The following is an 18,035-nucleotide window of genomic DNA, read 5'->3' as shown; positions in this document are numbered from 1 at the left end:
AACAAGCAGAACTTCCAAGAAGAACACTTGCCGACACGTAAAGGTCTGTTATCGGACGGGAATCAACACCGCACGATTCGTTCGTCTTCCGTAATTCCAGGCTTGAAATGTCAGGGATTTGCAAAACAAATAAAAGAAACTGGTTTGCTGTGCGGGTGCATTCGAATATAATCTTTGCGGACCCTTCTCAAAATGAAAAATGCAAGGTCAATGTATCAAGGTTTAACTGTGAGATGACGATATTTTAAATTAAATGCGTTTTGGTTTAAGTTTTTCAAATTTAAGAATAAGTCGGAAATTAATTTTCCGAAAGTGTTTTAGTCAAATGACATGTTAAGTGGAATTTGATTTAAAAATAAAACATTTTCTCTGAGTTTATGAAAAACCCACCTAAAATGCAACTTCACAAATACAACATTTGTATAAAATTACAAGTACATTATACTGGAATTCATTATACATGCTAGCATTTGCATTTTAATTTGCTAAAATAAAAATTCGATCTGCTATATTATTTTTTTAAATCTATGATTTGCCTCCCTTTCCTTCAAATAGCTGAATTCTAGGTACATGAACCGTTTTTTTTTTTTTTTGCAATGGCCTAATTTTAAAAAAGAAACTAAAGAAACTAAAGAAAAAAGGCTAAAAAAAACAGTCACTTTTTGAATTATTTGCACGTTTTTCACATTTTCTGCTACAGAATCAAACCATTATCATTTAAATTGAAAAAAGCGTAGAGGCATAGTCTGGGACATTACAAAAATTATGGAATACTTATTTTTATTTAAATATAATATATTAAGTGCTAGTAAAAACACAGCCAAAGTTGACCTCAGAAAAATATATATTTTTTTAATATTGTCAAAGTCACATAACACAAGACAAACTATAAACAATATTTTTTTTATTTTGAGAGTGTTTCTGAGCAATTCTCTACCAAACCCGGAAATGGATTTTATTTGTATTTTTTTATTTGGCTCAAACTTTGTGGGGGCCTTCCCTGTGACCAAATAAGCTATTTTGTGTCATTGGTTCACCCATACAAGTCTCCATACAATTTTGGCTGCTGTCCATACAAAAATGGTATGTAAATATTCAAACAGCTGTAACTTTTGAGTGAATTTTCTGATCAATTTGGTGTCTTCGGCAAAGTTGTAGGTATTGTTGAGGACAATTGAGAAAAAAATATGTACACGGAAAAAAAAATTTGCAGATTTTTTTATCAACTTTTTTTTCACTAAAACTCAATTTCGCAAAATACGTATTTTTTGATTTTCGAGATTTTTTGATATGTTTTAGGGGACTAAAATCCGCAACTTTTGAGCTATAGAGAAACATGGTCAAAAAATCTGCCGCCAAGTTATGAATTTTTGAAAAAATAGTGATTTTTGGAAAAAATCCAAATTTTATGCAAAAACAAATTTGAAATCAATTTTTAATGCAAAATTGAATTTGCAATCGAAAACTACTTTACAATTTTTTTGATAAAGGGCTTCGTTTTCAAGATATAGGCACCGAAAGTTTGATTTTAGCAAAATATTTGCAGTTTTTCGATTTGATTTTTAAAAATAGTGACCATGAGCGACCATTTCTAAAAATATTTTTTTTGAAAAGTTCAGAAAATTTGCTATAAAATTGTCTAAGAGACATTGAAGATTGGACCTCGGGTTGCTGAGATACCCCAAGTAACCACAAGCACTAAATTGAAGTATTTATTCAGTACTAAATCAGCACTCGAATGCTTTGAAGTAGTAAATAAGCTTTGCGAATGCCTCAAAGTACCAAAACTTTGCAGCATTACAACTGGCATTAAATCACCATTTACGACCTTGAAAATGTGCTTCAAAGCATTTGATGTTTATCAACAAAGTAACCCATCCATACTGGAAACATTTCAGCCAGTCACGCTCTTATTGACTTTTATCCTTCTCCCGTCATACCGTTCCAATAAGCGTGCGGGCTAAGGCGCATTTCCCCCAGTGTGCAACAGTTTTATTTTTGCGTGAACTGGGTTCAATTCCCGCTGACTGAAGTGTTTTTTTTGTTTTTTTTTTTGTGGAAAACCTGTAATTAAGCCAAATTTTTCAAAACATATGCCCATAGCACAAAGGACATTATCAAAAGTTCTCTGGTAAATTGAATGACTTTTCTCGCAAGCAAAAAGCTGCTTTCCGGAAGTCCGATACACTTTGTGAAATTTAGCCAACCGTGGACCAAGCACTCCTCGGAAAAACAGTTTACGTTAGCCGTTAGCCATTACTTGTCCCTATTAACCCCAAGCCTTCCGTAATTGATTGTACTGTACTTGACTGGATGGCCGCAATTTGCTGAGTGACTCGTCAATAATTTTCGTCCAACAAAATAACAACGGGTTTTTCTCATGAACCAGAAACTCGAAACAGCAGAAAGAAAGTCTTCCTTAATGTTCGATGCATCAACCACATCGATTAAAACTTTCAAAACATACACTCATTTCAGAATACATCAGTTGGCTGGCGCGCATCCTGGAGATCAACGAGAAAAATGCAAGAATGCAAAGTGTCACACTCACACATGAAACGCAACAGGAGAAAAAATAACAAAGGAGGCCCACCACCAAGTGTGTGGAGCAGCTATTTGTCCTTTTTTTCCCCCAGCCTTGACGTCGATAAAGCAGTTTTTTTTGTTCGAGCTTTCGGTGAGGCATTAAATCGGCATCACTGTGCGCCACTTGAAATATTTCTCAAGGAAAAAGTGCTGATTTAATGTTTTGAAGCATTATTTGCTGGTATTAAATGCCAATATAATGCTGATTTAATGCCGCTATTTAGTGCCTCGCGGTTACTTGGGACAGCCGCTTTAAGAAAAAGAAACACGAAAATTGAAGTTTTCTAAGTCTCACCAAAACAACCCACCATTTTCTATTGTCGATATCTCAGCAACTAATGGTTTGATTTTTAATGTTGATGCATGAAACATTCGTGAAATTTTCCGATCTTTTCGAAAAAAATATTTTGAAAAATATTAAATCAAGACTAACATTTTAAATGGGCGTAATATTCAATGTGTATTCAAATTTGTTTTTGCATGAAATTTGGATTTTTTCCAAAAATCACAATTTTTTCAAAAATTTATAACTTGGCAGCAGATTTTTTGACCATGTTTCTCTATAGCTCAAAAGTTGCGGATTTTAGTCCCCTAAAACATATCAAAAAATCTCGAAAATCAAAAAATACGTATTTTGAGAAATTGAGTTTTAGTGAAAAAAAAGTTGATAAAAAAATCTGCAAATTTTTTTTTCCGTGTACATATTTTTTTCTCAATTGTCCTCAACAATACCTACAACTTTGCCGAAAAAATGGTCGAAATCGGCCGATTTCGTAGAGAGTTGCTCTTCTTTCTGTTGACTTTTGAAGATCAAAAATTGGTTCAAAAAATATTTTTGGTGAATTGTTAGGTCGTAGAGGATTAACGAAAATATTTTCAAAATCTTCACATTGAAGCAAACGTTCAAAGGGTTCTTCTTATAGGAAATTAGCTAAAATTTCCGAAAAAAATACGTTCAGGCCAAAACTATCACATTTTATTCTGATACCTTGGGAAGAACGCAAGCAAATTCCTTATGTATATGTACATAACATTTTTTTTTCTCTAGGTTTATAAAAATTCGAAAGAAATGTCATATGTCTTATAAAATGTCAAATCTTTCCAATTTTTACAGCTCAGTAACGGTAAATGGGAGCGTATGTTTAGATTAGATTAGATTAGATTAAATCAGATTATATTATACTAGATTAGATTAGGTTAGATGAGATTAGATTAGATTAGAATAGATTAGACAAGATTGGATTAGGTAGATTAGATTGGATTAGATGAGATTGAGTAACGGTAAAAAGAAGCGGTTTTAAAACTTTTTTTAACTCTCTTTTATTATTTTTAGTCCGAGCTTAAGTTTTTGAAAATTTTGTCGAGGGACTATCCATAAACCACTTAAAGGACATTCAAGGGGGAGGAGCTTTGACGATTGTCCACGTTCCATACAAATAAGTTTTTTTTTGGTAATGGCAATTGTCATAACACGTTGTTTTACGTGGTTTATGGATGGCCCCAAACAAAATTTCAAGGTAAAAAAAAATTCTCAGCTTATTGAACATATTTTTTGCGGGGGTACTTTTTCTTCATGAAGTATTTTTAAACTGCAAAAAACTGATAAAAAACACCTTAAAAATGCCTGTAACTTTAAAACGTTTCAACTGCAAAACTGATTATACATCTAATTATGATTTTCAGAATTGTGTTTGACAATATTTCAGATTTTTCCAAAAAAATTTTTTTTCAAAATCAAAGCTCTTGTACTAGATGTTACACCAGTGTTTCTCAACTGGTGAGGAATTCCCCCCTGGGGGGGAATTTGGCCATCCTTGGGGGGAATGAGGATGCAATAGAAATCCAATGTTTTTGAAATTCTCTGCAAAAAAATAAAATACTTATCTGGCCGTTTCTTTAAAACTTTAATGATAACAATATTTTTTGAACATATGCGAATTCATTGGATAAATAACAACAGCAATTTTATTTCCTTATATTTATTTTTTTAAAGCTTACAAATCCTAAACATAAAAAAACAGGTTTTAGCATTACTTTTTTAAAGATAATATTTTAAATAAATTTGTGAGTTTTTTGCATCCTCTCAAACATGATCAGGTAATTAAAAAATGGGTTTTCTCAAATCAATTTCTGTGAATTTTTAACTTTTCTTGAAACATGAGCCGTTCAAAAATATTGATATTCCTATTTTTGAAAATGAGTTGTATTTAGAAAAATGAAAATAAAAAATTGAAAATGAGTTGTATTCTACAATTCAAATAAACAGTTCCTAAGGATGCAAAAAATTAGGAATTTTCTCGAGTTTTTTGGATTGTTTCTACCTTAAGCTGTTCTATTTTTTGTGTTAGTTATTTTTATTTTTGTTATATTCAGTTGAAACATAAACAATTCTTTGAAAATTAAATCAAATTTGAATTCTTTTAAACTGGGGCAACACTTGAATAAAATATATGTGTGAAGTTTTGCATTCATTCGTTTTTTTTTCTTTTAGAGAAAATTATCTACATAAATTTCTGGGAGTTTTCCATGATTTAAAGCATTGATTGAACTTTTGAAAATCATAGAATTTTCAGTTAAAATATACTTCCTTGAATTATTATTTTTTATTAATGTCTGTGACCGATAAAAAAATGTTGGTATTTGCATTTAGTTTAAAAAGATTAATGAACAAATATTAAATTAAATTACATTAAATATGAACAGTTATTGGAAAATTATAGAAAATAACCTATTTCTAAATTGTAAAGAGCATAGAAAAAATGTTTGTCGTCAAAAATGTAATCATTCTACATCATTCTGCGTGTAGCCTCCAGAGCAAGCAGCAGTTAAGTGCTCAGTGCTCTAGAAGTTTTTTTCGAATTTTCCGCCGCAATCGACCGTGATTACCCGCGAGTTTGCTCCACCAGCATGCCGAAGGCCGGCCGTGGCCGTGGCAGTTCGAGTGCGGCCTCGAAAAACCCGCGAAGTTCGTCTACCGGCCGAGTGCAAAAAGGTAAACAAAACAACGCCACCGCGTCACTCCTTTGTGGACCATCATTCAGTGAGGTTCTCCTGGATTTTAGCTCCTGAAAAGTGCTTAAAAAGTGCAAAAATGCCTCAGGGCAAGAAAAAGAGGTGGTCCTCACCAGCAGGATCGGCAGATTTGAAGAAGCTAAAGAATGCCGAAGCGCTACCTGCAAAGCCAGGCAGTTTGAGCAAGGACGCTCAAAAATTGTCTGGAAACCAGTTCGCTACCCTCCCTGTGGATGTGAGCGAGAAGGAAGAATTTGAACGACGGGAAAAGTTGTAGCCCATTTTTGTGAAAACATCGTCACCGGATTCGGTGCGAAAGTGGCTGACCGGGTTTATCAAATCTGGTGCTTTACGAGCTTCCATTCGCTTGTGTGCTGATGGACTCAAAATTCTGCTACCTACCAGAAAGGATTACAACTACGTTCGGGATTTCCTGAACAACACAAAGATTGAATACTACAGCCATGACGATCCAGGTAAACGCCCCATGAAACAGGCCTCCGTGGCTTGTACGACATGGATGTGAGTGTGCTGAAAGAAGAGCTCAAAACTCTTAAGTTGAACGTGATCGAAGTCTTCAAGATGACGAGACACAACAAGGACATCAAGTATCGTGATCAACTGTACCTGGTTCATCTCGAGAAAGGATCGACAACGCCGTCTGAGCTGAAAGCAGTTCGGGCAATTTTCAACATCATCGTGACTTGGGAACGTTATCGGCCAGTGCACCGTGACGTGGCGCAATGTTCGAACTGCTTGCAGTTTGGACATGGTGGAAGGAACTGTTTCATCAAGAGTCGTTGTGCAACCTGCGGAGGTGAGCACAAAACACAAGCTTGCGAAACAATCAACGAGAACATCGAAGCGAAATGCTTCAATTGCGGCGGCGACCATTCTACCAAGAATCGGAGCTGCCCAAAACGTGCTGAGTTTGTAAAAATTCGGCAGCAAGCGACGACGAGGCACCAACCAAATCGTCGCAAAACACCACCAGCATACACGGACGTGGATTTTCCTGCTTTGGCGTCACCTGGAGCGGGATCTGTTCGAGTGGTTCCAAATCTGCAGCCATTGCCGTTGAATCAGCGGCAAAGAGTTGCAGAGCATACAACACCTCCAGGCTTCAGTCAGCAACCGAGGGAAAACCAACCAACATCAACGGGTGAAGGCAGTAGTGACCTGTTTTCACCACAAGAACTTCTGAACATTTTCATCGAGATGACAACAACTCTGCGTGGGTGCAAAACTCGCCAGGAACAAGTAAGAACTCTTGGAGCATTCATCTTAAAATACAGTTCGTAGTTTACTCGTTCTAGTGATTTTGAATATTTCAATGGATTTATTTTTTTAGTTTTAGGTTAGGATTAGCTGTTAAAGTGATTTTTTTTTCTTTTTTACCCAAATGTATTCAATTCAATGCAATAATGTAAAACAATTTGAAGCAAATAAATAAATGTGATCAGTTAATAATAAAACGAAAAATACAACAAAGATGAAGAGCATTAGGCCATACCACTTATCATGTAAAAGAAATGTAATTATTATAAGAATGTTCAATAAAGACATATTTAATTTCGAAAAAAAAAAAACGCCGCCGCGTCGTCCGCCATCGCGCAGGGGAGCGTGTGCGCTGATGGATTCAATCCGGAGTGATTGCACGCTAATTACCGTGTCCAGGATCGCAGCCCTATAAGAAGCAGACTCCGCTCAGGTACTTCCGGCAATCTGTCGACCGGTGGCGCATCAACATCCGCCAACATTCCCACCAGTAACAAGTTCGCGAGGCTGAGTGACGAGGAAACCAACAACAACAACACCGACGGTAGCAGCACTACCGACGACGACGACGATGATAGACGTGCACTCAAAAAAGGTAGTACGACAAAAAAAGATAATTCTCCGAAGGAACGACGACCACCTCCAATTTTTGTTTTGGACACGTTGGCGGACGATGTTGACGAGTTGCTGGAAGGCCTCCAATATAGTTTGAAAATTGGAAAATCGAAAGTACAAGTGATTACTTTCAACAAAAAGAATTTCGACCTGGTGGTGAAAGAACTGAAGTGTAGCAACTTCAAGTTCTACACATTCGATCCAGTTGAGAAGACCGCGGTTAAGGTAGTCCTGCAGGGCTACCAAGACCGCCCAATCGCCGACCTGAAGGAACACCTCTCGGGTGCCGGAATAACGCCACGGGAGATAAAAGTGCTCTCGCGCAAGACAACAGTCACAGGTACACACACTCTGTACCTGTTGTACTTCGACCGCGGCACCGTCAAAATCCAAGACCTGCGACGGACTAAGGCGTTGGACGGTTTTTGGGTAAACTGGCGGTTTTACTCCAAAAATCCAATGGACGTAGCACAATGCCACCGTTGCCAGAAGTTCGGCCACGGCTCGCGGAACTGCAACTTCCCGCCCCGCTGCGTGAAGTACGGTGAAACACACCTCTCGGAGAAGTGTGCACTGCCGTGCAAGGCGGACTTGGGGGACAAGGCAGAGCACACCAAGGCGCGCATCAAGTGCGCCAACTGTGACGGCAACCATACCGGTAATTACCGCGGATGCGTCGCGCGCAAGGCGTACCTCGAGGAGCAGGAAAAGAGGAAGAAGAAAGCAGCAGCATCCCACCCTTCTCAGCGGAATACGAGCGCAACCGTTCCTGCAGCTGGACAGCGTACGGTTCCAGCGGACAACTCAGCGTTTCCTTCTGGATGGGGTCGATCGTTCGCCAGCGTGGTCGCTGCCGGTAGCGGCGATGCGGCCCAGCAAGAGGTTACCGGAGAAGATCTCTTCACCTTGCCGGAGTTTTTTGCTCTAGCGGGTGAAATGATGACGCGGTTCCGGACCTGCCGTAACAAGGCGGAGCAATTTCTGGCCCTCGGGGAGCTAATGATTAAGCACATCTACAATAGATAAAAAATACTGTGATCTAGTTTAAGCTTTTTCTATTTCTATCCCCTTTCCTTTGCAATTTCAGTAAGTTTTTTTCTAATTTTTTTCTTACTTTTGGTAATCTCTTAGTCATAAGCAATAATCGTTCCAAAATGGATTGAGATTTAACACACAGCTGAAAGGAACTCCAAAACTCTGTTATGTACTGCGAATGAACTAATTGTAACATGATTATTCACTAATAAAACCGAATTGAATTGAATAATCATTCTACAAACATCCAAAATTATAATATTTGTACAATGATACAAATTGGTTAAAAATTAATTGGAATGAAAATCAACCAAGGGGGGAATGGATCGAAAAAGGTTGAGAATCACTGTGTTACACCATACTAGCACAAAAAATGCCTTTTTTAGTTCCCTAAAAAAATGAAAATTTTAAAAAAAGTGAATTTCACTTTGAGTGATAAACATTCAAATAAAAAGTCGGGAGTTTTTTTTCCATGTACCTATTTTTTTAAGTCTCAATCATAACCTACAGCTGTGTTGAAGACACCAAATCGATCAGGAATTCCCTTTCACAAGATACAGATTTTCGAATATTCATATGCCCATTTTGTATTGGCAGCCTGCAAAATTGTATGGAGCATTCTATAAAAATACCAAGGTTGTTAACGATAAAATTATCGAGGTTCGATAACGATAATGATAGTTCTATCGTTATCGTCGGGATGATAACGATAATACTTTGAAGCTTACCATATTATCAAAAAACTATTTACTAAGAGGAAGCATGAAAATTCAACATAATTTGGTTGGTTTTAGTCAATTTTAGAAATATATTTTAAATATAAGTTATCGTCCGTTATCATCGATAAAATTATCGCCGATAGGATTATCGGAATAACGATAACGAAAATGCCAAATAGCTTTTAAACATAGGGAATGCATTAACAATGTTTCATTCAAATAATAAAAATGCAAAGAAAAGTCGATTTGCGAAATCGTATCTGATCGTTTACCTTTTGATTTAAACTAAACATCCAACTTGGTATCCATTTAAGTTACGAAATTGATCGCAATTTATTAGATAAACATAACTTAAACGACCACCCAGCCGCGCAGAAATATTTGAGGGTGGCTCAGCACAACATTTAATCTCGCTAAAGTGATGCGTATGGCGCCCATCAATGATGGTGTGTTATGCTTCATCGCAGGGTGCGCAAACAAAAGTTTGAAAAAAACACTTACCACGTGGCGCTCGTTGGGCGAGCAGATCGAGCTGATTCGAACACAAAAAAATAGCCAGCCCACGTGTGTTATTATGCATGCGAAAATAGCCATTTCACGCAGGTGAAAAAATGAGTTGTTTTTTCGCACATCATTTGGTGTATTTTACATTTTGGAATTTTATATATCTTGATCTCCACCAAAACAGAGAAACACTGAGTCAGTTGAAGCAAAAAAAAAACTGTAGATGAGTTGAATTATTAGGCACGCTGCTCGACTTGGCGCCTCAAACCGACGAAAATTGGTATCACTTCAAAGGGTTGGGTCGGCCGATATCTCTCTTTTTTTGAGTATTTTCTCCAACCGATTATGCGCTGATGATGCGCGCTGCGTAACGTCTCAATTTAGGAATTTACCAAATTATACAAATTTTTGCACTCCATTTGGTGCCTTTTGTGTTACAGGTGCCACACGGCCAGGGCCGCACACCCCGTGTCAAATGAGGAGTATAAAAAGTGTGGGAAAATTCGCCGAAAATATATGTTTGCTCTTTTCTTTAAATTCCTCAATAAATGCATGTTTGTGCGTTTGTGTAACGCTCTGTCTGCACCCCGGCACTAATTCGAGTCATCAATCGCAGAAGAAATGTGCCGGGCCACGCCAAATTATAACATTAATTTCATGGCGAAGCAAACAAAAAAAAACAGCCGAGAGAGAGATTTCAATCGAGATAAGCTACGAACCTTTTTTGGGTCTTTTTGCGCTCGAGCGACGCAGATTTTTATCAAACTTGACTTACTTTCGGGCGGGGATTATTATTAATGAGCTTAACATTTTTCAACTGTCCCCAGAACGGGGAGGGTGATTTTGCAATAACGCATGTTATCTTGGGGCAGTAGGTTCAAGGTTGACCTGGAACTTTCATCAGCCGAGGCTTGAAGTTTTTTTTTTTGGCGATTGGAGTCAGACAGGAAAGTTGCGGTGATTTTGATCTGCTAATCTACTATCATACATCAATCAAACCTGTCAGGAGGTGGGCGTTGAGCTGATCAATCTACGGAGTACAAAACGATCAATGTCCGAATTGCATGGCTGAATTCGGTTATATCAGATTAATGTATCAGCTTTTCATTTAACTTTAACTCAGAATCTCAAACTGTGGAGGGGAGGGGAGATCTTTTTGCACCCGCTCTTCCACTTTCGAAATAAAATGTTTAGAAAAGGATTTAGAAAAATATATCGAGGACAATTCAAAATTAAAGGCAAACTTGGTGATTTCATTTTTGGGTTAAACAATTCAGACTCGATTGCCTTGGAAAAATTTCACTTAGGATATGTATGTATGACCCCTAAACTACCCTAAAGTGATTCAAAATTTGTAAATACAAGATGGTGGCTAAAATAGCGGTGATGAAACATTTAAAAAATGCATTTTGTAATCTAATAGGCCAACATACAAACCTTCGGATAATCGAAATTTCGGATAATCGAGTCAAAACAAATATTTTCTCAAAAAACTTCAAAGTTTCAATGAAAACTTAAGTGCAATCAGGTGAAATCAATTTAAAATGTATTCCCTTGCGTTCAGAATCATTTTTAACATGCTTGGGTTTGTTTAAAAAACCTTAGAATTTTTGAAATTTTTCAATGTTTAATGTCGCAAAAAGTTTGTTTTCGCTAAAATTTTTGTTTTCGTCAAATCTTACATTTTTTGAAGACTAATGATTGCAAAACAACTGAACTAGTGTAAAATGCATTTTAAAACTCTTTTGGCATTCAAATGTAGAGATTATGGCTTGTTATTTAAATTTTTATATTTTTTTATTTTTTTGACCCCCCCTCGACCCCGACCAGAGCCGAGGGACAAAAACTTTGAAAAATGTTTGCATCGGCCTAATTGACGTTAATAGATTTTAAAAAACTTATTTTCAAATTGTTGCTTTCTAATAGCTTCATAATAAAAGTGCTATTCTAAATTAGAAAATACAAAAATATGCCAAGGCCAAGGTTCTTGTACCTAAAAAAACTCCTGGCTTGTTTAATCGAGTTATAATCATACAATAAAAGTGTTCGGGCCGGCACGTTGGCCCCACGGAAGTTTGGCGGAATACTCACGGGTGGACTGTACTTTGATTGTTCGAACTGGCCGTGGGTGTGGTAAAAAAGTAAACGCACTCGGATTTAACACTACAAAACTAGCTTTATTACAACTAAGTTAAAAACTACGTGTTCTCGCTACCGAGGGTGAAAAGAGACTGGTACCGCAAAATGGCGGTTTTTTCTCTCGTCGTCGTCGTCGGTCGTCGTTCGTGTCTCGTCGTTCGTTCAGCGTTGCGGCAACGTCGCGCCGTTGCGCGCGAGAAACGTTTCGTAGGGTTGCGCTCGATCGCAGCAAGCTGGTTGCGGCAGGCGAGCAGGGTTGTCAAATTAACGCAGCCAGTCAAGCCGCCAACATCCTCCCCCCGGGCTGGGACGAAGACTCAGCAGATTTTTCCGGCTCGTTGTCCAGGATTGGTAACACGGATAGCTTTGAGATCGGTCGCCGGATGACGGTTCCACCGACCTTCACATCCGCAGTTCGCACGAAACCGTCCGGTCCAGGGTAGGTCTGCGTCACGATTCCCAACCTCCAATCCAACGGTGGCGCGTCTTTCTCCTCCAGCAGGATCACCATTCCCGGACGGACGTTTGGCTTCTCCTTCCGGTTCTTTCCTCTTGGCTGGAGGGTCGTCAAGTAGTCCCGTCTCCAGGCTCTCCAAAAGTGTTCGCGCAAGAGCTGCAGGTGCTGCCACTTGGACAGCCGGTTCGTCGGTATTCCCTCGTACGCCGGTTCCGGAATGGCCGTGAGAGGGCGGCCAATCAAGAAGTGTCCCGGCGTCAGAACTTCTGGATCTGCTGGGTCAGTGGATGTAGCAAAGAGCGGTCTGGAGTTGAGCACGGCCTCGACCTCCGCGAGCACGGTGGCGTACTCCTCGAAGGTAAGCTTGGCGTGTTTGAGGATCCGCTTCAGGTGATACTTCGTGCTCTTTACAGCGGCCTCCCAAAGGCCACCGAAGTTCGGCGCGCCGGGTGGGATGAACGACCAGGTTATCTCCTTGGGCTGGCAGTACGTCTGGACCCGGTCGTTGAATTCGCGCTCGTTGAAAAGAACGTACAGCTCGTGCAGTTCAGTCTTGGCCCCCTTGAAGTTTGTGCCGTTATCGGAATGGATCCGACGCGGCACGCCGCGTCTGCTGACGAAGCGCTGGAGGGCGGCCAGGAATGCCTCGGTCGTGAGGTCCGAGACCAGCTCGAGGTGGATCGCCTTGGTTGCCATGCACACGAAGACGGCAAAGTATGCCTTGACGATCTGCGGCTTCCGGGTTCCTATCTTCACAAGAATTGGACCGGCGTAGTCCACGCCGACCTCGTCGAACGGAAGGTTCTCCGTCACTCGGCAGGACGGCAGTCTTCCCATCAGCTGGCTCGTACTGCGTGGCTTCGCGCGGAAGCACGTCACGCAGCTTCTCGTCTCGCTCCGAACTGTCGACCGTCCGTCGAGCAGCCAGAACTGTCTGCGCAGGATCGCGAGCAGGGACGACGGCCCCGCGTGCAGGTGCTCTTCGTGGAAGGCCTTGACAATCAGGTTGGTAACTCGGTGCTTGGGCAGGATCAGCTGGTGCTTGGCTGCGAACGGCAGCTCGGAGTGCTGCAGTCTTCCTCCCACTCGTAGGAGGCCTTCGTGTAGGAACGGCGTCAAACCTTGGAGACGCCCGGCCGTGTCGTTCTCAGCCACTTGCTGGATCTCTTGAGACAGCACGTCGTGCTGCACCACCTTCACGATTAGCTTAAGGGACGACCGCAGCTCAGGAACGGTGAGATGACGTAGACGGGTTCGTTCCGAGGAGTTCTTGATCTTGCAGTTGGTCACGAAACGCAGCACGTACGCCATTATCCGTTGCAGCTTCCGGAATGAGCTGCAGTTCTCGAAGATCGGAAACTCGATCGTGTTGCAGGCCAGCAGGGTAACCAACTTCACCTTACGCATCTCAGGCAACTCACTGTCCGGTATCTCGATTGCAGGCTCTTCCTCGTACTCGACGGACTCCAAAAACTCTGGACCTTCCCACCACTTATTGCAATTCATCAGGGCGGCAGGAAACATGCCGCGCGAGATCAGATCGGCCGGGTTGTCCTTGGAACGAATGTACTTGAAGATGAAGCCGCCGGTCTCTCTCCGGATCTCCGCGACGCGGTTGCGCACGAACGTTTGAAGTAGGTCCAGCGGTTTCTTGAGCCACGCAAGCACAACTTGGCTGTCGCACCACAGCACCACGTGTCGGAAGGGTAGGTTCAGCGCCGCGATGACCTTCACCACCAGTTTCGAGAGTAGTCGGAGGGCAAGCAGTTCCAGTCGGTGGATGTCCAGTGGCTTGGTTGGCGCCACCTTCGATTTGCTGCAGAGCAGCCTCATCTTGCACTTGCCGTTCGGGAGCAGACTGCGAACGTAGGTCACCGCACCGTAGGCGACCTTGGAGGCGTCGCTGAATCCGTGAAGCTCTAGGCCCGGGTTGCCAGGCCCGATCACGTACCGAGGGATACGGATGTCGCGCACGTCGGGGAGTGCACACTGGAATTGGTGTTACGTGTCCATCATCCCGCCTTCCAACAGAACGTCCCAAGAAAGACCAGCAAGCCAGACTCGCTGCATCAGGATCTTGGCCTTGATGATTACTGGCGACAGGAGTCCCAGTATGTCGTAGAATTTGCCGATCTCCGAGAGAACACGGCGCTTGGTGGCATCTGCTTCGGCTTGCGTAACAGTGAAACGGAACTCGTCGTCTCCTGGACTCCAGTAGAGCCCCAGGGCCTTGACCACACCGCCGACCAATCCGTCCAGGTCGATCAGCTTCTCGCGATCACACTCAGGGATGCGTTCCATCACCACCGGCTCATTGGATGTCCACTTGTGGATGGGAAATCCACCGCGACCGAGCAGGCCTTGCAGTTGCGTCAGACAATCGATTGCTTCTTCGGGAGAGCTCGCACCAGAGAGGATGTCATCGACGTAGCAGGCCTCGCGCACAATTTTGGCAGCTAGCGGAAAATGTTCACCTTCATCGTCGCAGAGCTGGACCAGACATTGCGTGGCAAGAAAGGGAGCGGACGCCGTACCGTAAGTCACCGTGGTGAGTTCCAGGACCCGGATGAACTCAGATGGATCGGCCCGCCAGAAGATTCGCTGGAAGCGGGTGTCAGACGGGGCCACTCGAATCTGGCGGTACATTTTCGAGAGGTCTGCAGTGAAGGCGACGGGGTGCTTCCGGAAGGCAAGGAGGATGGAGAACAGATCGCTTTGGACAGTGCCTCCGACCTGAAGGGCTTCGTTCAGGGACACGCTCGTGGGAGACATCTTTGCAGATGCGTCAAATACGACCCGCAACTTGGTCGTAGAGCTCGAGGGGCGTAGGATCGCGTGATGGGGCATGTAGTAGCGGCTCGTGTTTGGTAAGTCGTCGGCCTCGTCAACCGACTTGCAGTGCCCCAGTTCCTCATATTCTCTAATGAACTCACCGTATTGCAGCTTCAAGTTAGGGTCCCGGGCGAGTCGCCGCTCCAGCGACAGGAAGCGCCGAAGAGCGAGGCTGCGGTTGTCGTCGAGCTTTGCGACGACCGGACGAAATGGCAAGCGTACCTCGTACCTGCCGGTTGTATCCCGCTTGTGGGTGGACGCGAAGAACGCCTCGCATTCCTCTTGCTCGGTGGAAACTTGTGTGACACTTTCGATGTCCTCGACCTGCCAGAATCTCTGGATCGCTTCGTTGATGTCGTCGAGTGTGGCAGTGTGTGTGTACTGCGGGCTTGGTGCTGTGTCTCCAACATCTCCGGCGATGACCCAACCGAGGTGAGTCTCGCGCAGTTCCGGTAGATTTCCAGCCAACTCCATCTGTCCCGTTTTTAGCAACCGGAAAAACATAGTTACTCCCAGAAGCATGTCGATGCGGTCCGGCTTGTTGAATTCTGGGTCGGCCAGCTGGATGCCGACGGGAATCGGCCACTCGTTGATGTCGACCGGTACAGCTGGCACCATTCCGGTCACCTTTGGTACGATGAGGCAATCGACGTCGACGGAGAAGCTGCTGATCCGAGAGCGGAGCTCGACCGTGATCGACTCCTTGGCGTACGTCTTGACAGCTCCGATGCCGCAGATGGGAACATTTGCGGCCACTCGTTCTAGTTTTAAGCGGTTTGCCATCGATTGCGTAATAAAATTCACCTGTGATCCATTGTCGAGTAGGACGCGGCAAGGCACAGGCTGGCTCTGGTCGTCGAGCAGATTGACGACCGCGGTCAGTAGCATTACTGTCTTGACCGCCTGGGAGTGGTTACAGGTTGCTTGGCTGGACGTCGGATGAGGCGGACCAGCGGGTTGGTTCACTGGTGGCTGATTCGCTGGTGTGGCCACACTCTGGGGAGTGGCCGGCTTCGTCGTAGATTCTTGCTGCTCTCGTGGTTCGTGCAGCGTGGTGTGGTGCCGCCGTTGACACTTTCCGCAGGTGTACTTCGACGAGCACCTTTTCGTCGAGTGTCCTGGCCGCAGGCAGTTGTAGCACAGGTTCTTCTCCCTCGCCTTGTCCTTGCGCTGGGCTACCGTGTACCCGAGGAAGGTCGCGCATTTGAAGGTTTGGTGTGGCTCAGCGCAGATCTCGCACCGGGATTCCGGCTGCGACGTTGTGGCCGCGTTGGCCTTCTGGGTTGGCTTGCTGGAGTATGGCTTGGATGCTTGTCGCTGCTTCGGTGCCGCTTCGTTGGTTTTCTCCCACCGTTCCAGAACGGAGACACGATCCTTCAAGAACTGGATCGCCGCCTCGTAGTTCGGAAGTTCTCCTCGCTTGATCGTTGCCTCCCAGAGCTTGTACGTGGCGTCGTCCAGGGCATGTGCCAGGAGGTAGACGGCGATCTGTTCCGACACTCCGGTGAACTGCTGGCCAAGGAACTTGAGGTTCTCGACGTGTCCGTTGAAGTTCTGCACGAGTGACCTCAGCTCCTCGTGGCTCTCTTTGACCAGCTTCTGGACTCGTAGCATGCCACCGATGTGCAGATCGATCATCCGCCGCTTGTCCCCGTACTGCTCCTCCAAAATCTCCCAGGCATGCGCGTAATTCCCATCCTGGATTGTTTTGTCGTCGATCGCACCCTGAGCGCTTCCAATCAATGCCTTCTCCAGGTGGTAGAGCTTGATCCTGGGAAGTTCGTTTGGCCGGTCGACCACGTCCTTGAACATGATCTTGAACCTGTCCCAGGACTCATACTTGCCGTCGAACGTAGGGATGATTCTCGGCAACGGCTGGTTGATGACCACCGGTTGAGCGCCGGCTGGCGCGAGGGCGTTAGACGTTCCTGCAGCGACGGCGGGGGTGAGGTCATCGGTCCACTGCTCAAGGGTCATGATGAGCTCATCGTAGATGGCTTCGAACTTCCGCTGCGTGGCATCATGCTGACCTCGAGAGCTTGCATTCGCCAAGAGGATGATCCGCTGATGGACGCTGTCGAACTCGCTGTTCACCAACTCCAGCTTCTTCTGGTTTCCTCTTACCGTCGCGGCTGTGCGCCCACCTCTGGGCACACTGGTGATCGCCTCCTTCATCCGAGTGATCCTTTCCACCTTCTGTTCTCGGATGTGGACCAGGCCTTCAAACTCTTCTTGGCGGATGTCTTCCTCCGACTTCTTCATCGGAGTACGTGGGGTTTTTGGCGGCATTTTCCACCCTTCTCACTTTTAGCACTTTTAGGTTAAGTTTCTTCACTTCTTCTTTGTACTTATGGACACTCGCGAACGGAAATGAGGGCTGTTTGCCTCCGTCGGGATTGTTCACGAATGTTCCGGAATCGCACTTTTGCACTCGCGGCTACGTGTCTCTCACCGGAGCGACTTTTCGCGGGAACTGTCCGCTTGTTCTCTGAGGCACGTTTGCCTCGCACTTTTCACCGGGCTTCTTTACCACATCCACGCCGGATGTCCAAATTCGGGTCGATTGGACCAATGTTCGGGCCGGCACGTTGGCCCCACGGAAGTTTGGCGGAATACTCACGGGTGGACTGTACTTTGATTGTTCGAACTGGCCGTGGGTGTGGTAAAAAAGTAAACGCACTCGGATTTAACACTACAAAACTAGCTTTATTACAACTAAGTTAAAAACTACGTGTTCTCGCTACCGAGGGTGAAAAGAGACTGGTACCGCAAAATGGCGGTTTTTTCTCTCGTCGTCGTCGTCGGTCGTCGTTCGTGTCTCGTCGTTCGTTCAGCGTTGCGGTAACGTCGCGCCGTTG

General features: G+C 43.9%; 1 protein-coding gene across 1 annotated transcript; it reads right to left on the bottom strand.

Annotated features, from left to right (window-relative positions):
• Positions 1-12,033: 12,033 nt before the first annotated feature.
• On the bottom strand, positions 12,034-17,466 carry LOC120417012 (uncharacterized). The gene is made up of 2 exons (XM_039578949.2): positions 14,407-17,466; positions 12,034-14,334 (listed from the first exon to the last, which is right to left on the bottom strand). Exons 1-2 carry the CDS (start codon positions 17,464-17,466, stop codon positions 12,166-12,168), a joined length of 5,229 nt encoding a protein of 1,742 aa, XP_039434883.1. The 3' UTR covers positions 12,034-12,165.
• Positions 17,467-18,035: the final 569 nt, after the last annotated feature.

This window comes from Culex pipiens, chromosome 2 (genome assembly GCF_016801865.2).
Source record: "Culex pipiens pallens isolate TS chromosome 2, TS_CPP_V2, whole genome shotgun sequence".
Classification (NCBI taxonomy): Eukaryota; Metazoa; Arthropoda; class Insecta; order Diptera; family Culicidae; genus Culex; species Culex pipiens.
The sequence above is the reverse complement of the archived record's forward strand: the minus strand, read 5'-3'. Positions and strand labels throughout refer to the sequence as shown.